The sequence below is a fragment of the Ornithorhynchus anatinus genome, chromosome 2 (assembly GCF_004115215.2).
Source record: "Ornithorhynchus anatinus isolate Pmale09 chromosome 2, mOrnAna1.pri.v4, whole genome shotgun sequence".
Taxonomy (NCBI): Eukaryota; Metazoa; Chordata; class Mammalia; order Monotremata; family Ornithorhynchidae; genus Ornithorhynchus; species Ornithorhynchus anatinus.
Window position 1 is genome coordinate 139,319,883 of NC_041729.1, and position 9,449 is coordinate 139,329,331.

General features: G+C 46.6%; 1 protein-coding gene across 1 annotated transcript; it reads left to right on the forward strand.

Moving 5' to 3' along the window:
- The first annotated feature begins 522 nt into the window (after positions 1-522).
- On the forward strand, positions 523-1,473 carry LOC100085163 (olfactory receptor 52D1-like). The gene has a single exon (XM_029047056.1). The coding sequence runs from the start codon at positions 523-525 to the stop codon at positions 1,471-1,473; it is 951 nt and encodes a 316-aa protein (XP_028902889.1).
- The last annotated feature ends 7,976 nt before the right edge of the window (positions 1,474-9,449 follow it).

A 9,449-nucleotide genomic window follows, 5' to 3' on the forward strand; every position in this document is an offset into this window, starting at 1 on the left:
AATCCCCATTTTACAGATGAGGGAACTGAGGCCCAGAGAAGTTAAGTGACTTGCCCACAGTCACACAGCCGACAAGTGGCAGAGCTGGGATCCGAACTCATGAGCCCTGACTCCAAAGCCCATGCTCTTTCCACTGAGCCACGCTGCTTCTCCCTACCCCTACCCAATCCCTACCCAACAACTGGCTCACAGTCTAGAAGGGGGAGACAGACAACAAAACAAGTAGACAGGCATCACTACCTTCAAAATAAATAGAACCATAAATATATGTCCATCGTTAATCATTCATATACATCTACAATTTATTTTAATGTAACTCTCCCTCTAGTCTGCAAGATCCTTGTGGACAGGGATCATGTCTACCTATTCTATTGTTTCATATTCCCCCAATGGCTTAGTACAGTGCTTTCTACAAAGTCAGAGGTCACTAAATACCACTAATTGATTAAGATGGAATTTGTGTGCTTCTCCAGGCAGGTGACACCAGGTTCCTGCTGTCCCACCAGCCCTCTCAAGATGATCATGTCCCTTTCCAATAGCAGTGATGCCCTTCTGGATACATTCTTCCTGTTAGGCATCCCTGGGCTAGAAGCTGTGCACATCTGGATCTCCATCCCATTCTGCTCCATGTACTTTTTTGCCCTGCTTGGGAACTCTGCCCTCATTGTCATCATCACCACTGAGCGCAGCCTCCACAAGCCCATGTACATCTTCCTCTCTGTGCTCTCTGCTACTGATCTCGCCCTCAGCTCCACCACGGTGCCCAAGATGCTTCAGATCCTGTGGTTTGGGGCCAGGAGCATCTCCTTCAGCGGCTGCCTGACCCAGATGTTCTTCGTCCACAGCGTCTTTGCCCTGGAGTCCTTCATCCTCCTGGCCATGGCCTTTGACCGCTACATGGCCATCTGCCACCCGCTGCGTTATGCTTCGGTCCTGACGCCCCAGGCCATTGGGAAGACCGGCATCATGGGCATCGTCCGCAGCATGGCCGTTGTGTCCCCATTCATCTTCCTTCTCAAGCGGCTGCCATACTGTGGCCACCGCCTCATCCCCCACACATACTGTGAGCACATGGGCATAGCCAGGCTGGCCTGCAGCGACATCACTGTGAACGTCGTGTATGGCCTGACCGTTGCCCTCCTCGCCATGGGGCTGGACGCTGTGCTCATCGCTGCGTCATATGTGCTGATCCTCTGCACTGTCTTCAAACTCCCCTCCCACAAGGCCCGGCGTAAAGCCCTCAACACCTACGGCTCCCACCTCTGCGTCATCCTCATCTTTTACATCCCAGCCTTCTTCTCCTTCCTGACCCACCGCTTCGGGCGCCATATCCCTCACCACGTCCACATTTTCCTGGCCAACCTTTATGTGCTGGTCCCGCCTATGCTGAACCCCACCGTCTATGGGGTGAACACCAAGGAGATACGTAAGCAGGTTCTGAAGATATTTCTCCTTAGGAGGGGAGAGTTCTAAGGAGTCTGGGTCATTGGAGGGGTCAGAGTTCAATCCCAAAACTGGTCAGCTCCTCGTGAGGGGCACCAGCTTTTCCTTCTGTGGGGTAATTGGGGGTAGGAAGTCTTTAGAGGGTGAGATCTTTTCTTTTTAATAGTATTTCTTAAGTGCTATGTTCCAGGCACTCTACAAAGCGCTGATGTAGATACCATATAATCAGGTTGGACACAGTCCCTGTCTCACTGGCAACCCACAGTCTTAATCCCCATTTTACAGATGAGATAACTAAAGCACGGAGAAGTGAAGTGACTTGCCCAAAATCACGTAGCAGACAAGTGGTGGAGTTGGAATTAGAACCCAGGTCCTCTGACTTCCAGGCCCGTGCTCTCTCCATGAAGACTCACTGCTTCTCTTCTTGGCCTCCTTCTCCTTCCCCTCCTCACATCATACCTAGCATTGTGGCTTATATCCGTCCCCTTCCCCTTATCCTCGACTACTTGCTGGGGCTCAGTGAGGGGCACAGACACTTCTGCAGCTCTGCAGAGACCTATGTCATATTCAGATTGCCCAGTACTTTTCTGGACACTAAAGGGAATGGCTGTAAATTGCATCATCCCATTTAATCAATACAAATAAAAGTAATCCTTTTCGTTTTTCAGATCTGTTCATTATTTTGACCATACTTCTGCAGGTAGGTCCTCACCCTCCCACTTCCTGGTGTTTTCCAATCTCATTCTTCTAGACTGCAAGATCACTGTGGGCAGAGAACATGTGTACCAACTCCGTTGTACTCTCCCAAGCACTTAGTACAGTGTTCTGCACCCAGTAAGCGCTCCAAAAATATGATTGATCGGTCAGACCCAAGGAAGGATGATTCTTATCAATCAATAATTCAATCAATCAATGGTATTACTGGGTAGAGTATACTGTACAAAGCCTTTGGGAGAGAGGAGTAGAGTTGGTAGACATGATCCTTGCCTACAAGGAGCTTACAGTCTACTGTATTGCTACTCCATTTCTGAGCTCATTCAGATCATCGCTCCACTGGGGCTCACTGATTTGGTCACCGAATGCTCATCAGATATGAGACTTCGGGTGGAGGGACCTGCAACAGGAACTTCCTTATAAAATGCTTTCTATTGGCCTTGTGCCAATATTGTGCCTAGGATATGCAGAACACTGAACTAAGGAAGTATGCAGAACTAGCAGCGTGGCGCAGTGGAAAGAGCATGGGCTTTGGAGTCAGAGCTCATGAGTTCAAATCCCAGCTCTGCCCCTTGTCGGCTGTGTGACTGTGGGCAAGTCACTTAACTTCTCTGTGCCTCAGTTCCCTCATCTGTAAAAAATGGGGATTAAGACTGTGAGCCCCACGTGGGACAACCTGATTCCCCTGTGTCTACCCCAGCGCTTAGAACAGTGCTCTGCACATAGTAAGCGCTTAACAAATACCAACATTATTATTATTAACTATATTCTCAGCACTTGGGAGAGTACAATAGAGGTGAAGTACAGAATCCTTTGCCCTCAAGGAGCTTAAAATCTAATAGGTAAGAAAGACACAAATTGTTTTTCCTCCAGACTCTAAGCTCATTGTGGACAGGGAACATGTCTACCAGTTCTATAATGTACTCTCCCAGGAGCTTAATACATGCACACTGTAAATGCTCAATCAATCCAGCTGATTGATTGATTGATTTTCAGGTAAGACCCAGCAGGCATAGGAAAAACTGGATAAGCGAATAAATAAATGAACAGTAGAGGAAGTAAATTGATATGTAAACCCAAGCTATGGGAGTAAGTGCTGAAGTGGCTTTTGGAGCAGGGGAGGGGGAATCTAACCAGATCTAAATAAATCTAAGCCCACAGTGAGCTTACAGTCTAGAGGGGGAGACAGACATCAATATAAATAAATGTTACAGGTATGAACATAAATGTTGTGGAGTGGGGAGGGAGATAAATAAAGGGAGCAAGTCAGGGTGATGCAGAAGGGAGTGGGAGAAGAGGAAAGGAGGGCTTAGTCAGAGAAGGCATCTTGAAGAAGATGTGTCTTCAGTAAGGCATATCTCATTGAAATCCACCCTCTTCTAGGGATGGGGGTCTCATCTCTGACTGCCAAAGTGTAAAAGCTAAGAAGACAAGCTCTGCACACAATCAGAGAAGGAGACTGACTGTAGCAGCCACTCATTCTGTAGCTTGAATCTCATCCAACCTGCTTCCATCCAGAAGAGAGGAGCAGAAGCATCAGAAAGAGAAGCCGCTTGGCCTAGCAGAAAAAGCACAGGTCTGGGAGTCAGAAGACTTGGGTTCTAATCCCAGCTCTGCCAATTGCTTGCTGCGTTACCTTGGGCAAGTCTCTTAACTTCTCTGTGCCTGTTTCCCCAACTGTAAAATGGGGATTCAATACCTGTTTTCCCTCCTACTTAAACCTGAGCCTCAAGGGGGCCAGGAACTGTGTCTGACCTAATTAACTTGTTCCTACCCCAATGCTTAGAACAGTGTTTGACACATAATAAGCTCTTGACAAAAAGAAGCGAAATCTGAACTCAGAGGGAAACTCTTTTCAGTGCATTCCTGGCCCTGCGTCTGCCCAGCCGCACAAGGGTCAGTCTGGCTGTTTTCCAGTGTCTGTCAATTTGTGGTGTAGTTTTTACATTCATTATAACAATGTCTATCAAGTCAATCAGTCAATGGTATTTACTGAGTGTTTACAGTGTTCAGAGCATTATACTAAGAGAGTTGGTAAACATGTTTCCTTCCTACAAAGAGCTTACAGCTACAGCGGGAAACAGACGTTAATATGAAGAAATAATTTATAGATATGTTACAGAAGTGTTGTGAGGCCGAGGGTGAACCAAATATCCTAAGGGCACAGATCCAAGTGCATGATGCAAAAGGGAGAGGAAGTGGGCAGGGGGAAGGAGAAGAGAGGGGAGGGGACATTCAGGGAAGGTCTCTGGAAGTAGGTTAATATGCCACTCTGAGTTGGTTCACAAGCTTTGAATTTCATAATGGTTAAGTGAAGAGTGCATATCCCCTCTAGAATGAAAGCTCCTTATGGGAAGGGAACATGACTACTCTGTTGTACGGCACTCTCCCAAGTGCTCTGCCCACAGTAAATGCTCAATAAATTGGATTGATTGGTTGGAGAGATGTGTCTATTTACTCCAGTTATCTGTGGAAGAGAGAATAGAATTGGCTCAAGGCCTCAACATTGTTTGAAGGATGAGGAGGATTGCAAAGCAAAGTTCCGGGCCACCTCCCACAGATAAACAAATTTCCCCTTGCAGAGGGTTGTTTGGGAGCTAACTTAATCAAGTAGCTAAAGGATAGTAATGCCTTGCCAATGAAGTGACTCACTGGAAAGTGGCTAAAGTGGAGTGAACTAGATTCTTAGGAACAGGTATTTTTTAATGGTATTTGTTAAGTGCTTACTATGTCCCAGGCTCTGTTCTAGGTGTTGGGATACACAAGGTAATCAGGTTGGACACAGTTCGTGTCCCAAATGGGGCTCACAGTCATAATCCCCATTTTACAGATGAGGTAACTGAGGCACACAGAGAAGCAAAGTGACTTGTCCAAGGTCACAGCAGACAAGTGGCAGAGTCGGGACTAGAACCCAGGTCCTTCTGACTGCCAGGCCTGTGCTCTATCCACTGAGCAACACTGTTCTTCACCTGAATAGTCATAGAATTTATTAATCAATAAATCAAACAATCAGTGGTATTTATTGAGCCTGATCTAGGTGCTTAGCATTATCCTAAGCTTTGGGGAGAGTACAATAAACTCTGATAGACACAGTCCCTGCTCAAAAGGAGTTTATAATCTAGAGGAGTAGTTTATCATTTAATTTTGTTAAGCACTTACTATGTGTCAAAAGCCACAGAAGATACAGAATATTTAGATCAGACACAGTGCTTGTCCCACATGGGGCTCAGAGACTGAGGGGGATAGACAATGGATATTTAAACCCAGTTTTACAGATGAAAAAACTGAGACCCTGAGAAGTTAAGTGACTGGCCCAAAGTCACCAGCAGACAAGTGGTAGAGTTGGGATCAAAACCTGAGTATCCGGACTCGCGGTCCTGAACTTTTCTCAACAGGTGACATGGTTTCCCTATACTAGGCTTAAGGAAATGTTGACAGTAAAATCAGTAGATCAGTGGTATTTTATGAGCACTTACTGTATATAGAGAATTATCATGACACTCTCGTAACAATTCCCTTTCTGCATCACCCCCAGCCCCCCGCAATCCTGCTCCCCCCGACCCAGTGTTAGCACTGTATTGCTGGAGCCAGATAGCTTATCTAGTAGTATTGGTAACAGTGAAGTGAAACGGATATTTGGAATCTGTCAAAAAAGCAGATAAAAAGGAAGCAAAATGGGAGAGAATTTTTTTTCAGCGAAAATTAATAACCAGGTGTGGACAGCTTGGCAAATGGCCTTATAAGAATTTGAAAATTGCTCAGATTGTTAGCCCCTTACCTACCCAGCAAGAGGAAGCCCCATTCAGCAAACCACAGCAGCAGAAAATACACAGACAAGCACAATGAAAATAATGGAATGGCGCCTCCAAATGGTCACTCAGAAAATTTCACTGTTTCCCCCTTACCCTCTGAGGCTGGACCTTAGTGATTGATTCCACACGATAAACAAAGTTTGTTTTCTCTCCTAAAACATCCAGTTCTACACAGATGCCCAAATATGACCATCCTCTTACCCTAACCCTTGGTGAAGAGGATTAGATGTGCTAGTAGAGACGAGGGAAGCTGCATGTCCTTTGGAAAGACCATCCACATAGGTTCTGATCCTTGCTCTGACATATTTGCTGTATAACAAATAATATAATAAAAGCAATTTTCCATTCGAAAAATCTCTTTCCCTGAATGTCAGCCACCTGAATTCCAATCCAGCTGTAGCCTGGTATTTGTCTGACTTCTTGATGGTGATGGTTTATGGTTTTACAATGTCTGTTCGCTAGTTATTTCAACTATTCATTCAATAGTATTTATTGAACGCTTACTATGTGCAGAGCACTGTACTAAGCGCTTGGAATGAACAAGTCAGCAACAGATAGAGACAGTCCCTGCCCTTTGACGGGCTTACAGTCTAATCGGGGGAGACAGGCAGACAAGAACAATGGCAATAAATAGAGTCAAAGGGAAGAACATCTCATAAAAACAGTGGCAACTAAATAGAATTAGGGTGATTTACATCTCATTAAACAAAATAAACAAAATAAATAGGGTGATAAAGATATATACAGTCCAGCGGAGGAGTACAGTGCTGAGGGGGTGGGATAGGAGGGGGGGAGGAGGAGAGGGAAAGAGGGAAGAAGAGGGTTTAGCTGCGGAGAGGTGAAGGGGGGGTAGAGGGAGCAGAGGGAAAAAGGGGGTACCTCAGTCTGGGACGGCCTCTTGGAGGAGGTGAGTTTTAAGTAGGGATTTGAAGAGGGGAAGAGAATTAGATTGTCGGAGGTGAGGAGGGAGGGCGTTCCAGGACCGCGGGAGGACGTGGCCCGGGGTCGACGGCAGGATGGGCGAGACTGAGGGACGGTGAGGAGGTGGGTGGCAGAGGAGCGGAGTGTGCGGGCTGGGCAGTAGAAAGAGAGAAGGGAGGAGAAGTAGGAAGGGCAGGTGATGGAGAGCCTTGAAGCCTAGAGTGAGGAGTTTTTGTTTGGAGTGGAGGTTGATAGGCAACCACTGGAGGTGTTTAAGAAGGGGAGTGACATGCCCAGATCATTTCTGCAGGAAGATGAGCCAGGCAGAGGAATGAAGAATAGACTGCAGAGTGGCGAGAGAGGAGGAAGGGAGATCAGAGAGAAGGCTGACACAGTAGTCTAGCCGGGATATAACGAGAGCCTGTAGCAGTAAGGTAGCCGTGAGGGTGGAGAGGAAAGGGTGGATCTTGGTGATATTGTAAAGGTGAGACCGGCAGGTCTTGATAACAGATAGGATGTATGGGGTGAACGAGAGAGACGAGTCACAGATGACACCGAGATTGCAGGCCTGAGAGACGGGAAGGATGGTCGTACCGTCCATGGTGATAGGGAAGTCTAGGAGAGGACCGGGCTTGGGAGGGAAGATGAGGAGCTCAGTCTTGCTCATGTTGAGTTTTAGGTGGCGGGCCGACATCCAGGTGGAGACGTCCTGGAGGCAGGAGGAGATGCGAGCCTGAAGGGGGGGGAGAGGACAGCGGCAGAGATGTAGATCTGCGTGTCATCTGCGTAGAGATGGTAGTCAAAGCCGTGAGAGTGAATGAGTTCACCAAGGGAGTGAGTGTAAATGGAGAACAGAAGTTCCTATCCTTCCCTGCAGTATCCTCAGAGGAGATCTCCTCCCTCCTTGCAAGTGCCACCCCCTCCACCTGCGCCTCCGACCCCATTCACGCTCACCTTATAAAAAACATGCCCCTGCCCTCCTCCCTCCCTTAACTTCTATTTTTAACCACTCAATCTCCAATGGCTCCTTCCCCTCTACCTTCAAACATGCCCACGTCTCCCCCATCCTAAAAAAACCCGCTCTTGACCCCACTTCCCCTTCCAGCTATTGCCCTATCTCCCTACTACCCTTCCTTTCCAAAATCCTAGAACGAGTCATCTACAATCGCTGCTTAGAATTCCTTAACTCCCATTCTCTCCTGGACCCCTTCCAATCTGGCTTCCGTCCCCTCCACTCTACCGAGGCTGCTGTCTATAAGGTCACCCATGACCTCCTTCTTGCCAAATCCAATGGCTCCTACTCCATTCTAATCCTCCTTGACCTCTCAGATGCCTTTGACACTGTCGACCATCCCCTCCTCCTCCACACCTTATCTGACCTTGGCTTCACAGACTCCATCCTCTCCTGGAGACTCTTATCTCTCTGGCCAGTCATTCTCGGTCTCCTTCGCAGGCGCCTCCTCCCTCTCCCATCCTTTAACTGTTGGAGTTCCTCAAGGGTCAGTTCTTGGCCCTCTTCAACTATTTTTTATAGTATTGGTTAAGCACTTACTATGTGCCAGGCACTGTACAAAGCATTGGGGTAGATGCAAGATCATCAGACTGGACAAAGTCTTTGTCCCACATGGGCCTGACTTGCTCCCTTTATTCGTCTCCCCTCCCAGCCCCACAGCACTTTTCTATGCATAACTGTACAAATCTATACATATCTTTAATTTATTTATATTAACATCTGTCTCCCTTTCTAGACTGTAAGTTCATTGTGGGCAGGGAATGTGTATGCTTATTGTAATATTGTTTCCTCCCAGTGCTTAATACAGTGTGCTGCACTCAGGGAGCACTCAGTTTAGATGACTAAATGAATGATTGAATTTTAATCCCCATTTACAGATGAGGTAACTGAGCCCTAGAGAAGTTAACTGACTTGCCCAAGGTCAAACAGGAGACATGTGGCAGAGTTGGGATTAGAACCTAGGTCCCCAGACCCCCAAACTTTCCATGGGACCCTGCTGCTTCTCCAACCATTGGTTTACCAGAGGTCAATGACCTGTTTAAGCTTGTAGGGAAGAGAGACAGAAGGGAACTTTGCTCTCAGGGACTGTGTCCCTTGATTGTTTTTTGTACTTCCCAAGTTCTTAGTATACTGTATTGCTCAAGAAATGTCATTACTCCTACTGCAACCACTAAATAAATTATTCTGGATACTGGTCACCTCCTTCTCTATAATCTCACATTTCCGCCTATCTCCAGCTCAGCTCTACTTAGATGTTTTGTGGATTCCTCAAGCTTAACAAAATTAAATGTAACAAAACAAAACTCATCTTCCACCGCAAACTTCCCTCCCTGCAGACGTTCACATCCCATAGAAAATACCACCATCTTCTTTGTCTCAGGAGCCCACAACCTTGGCATTACCTTTGACTCATTTTTCTTCTTAAACCTGTCTATTCAGTGTGTCTTCACATCCTGTCAATTCAACGCTTAGAACAGTACTTGGCACAAAGTAAGCACTTAACAAAAACCATCATTATTATCATTCTATCTTCACAACATCTTTAG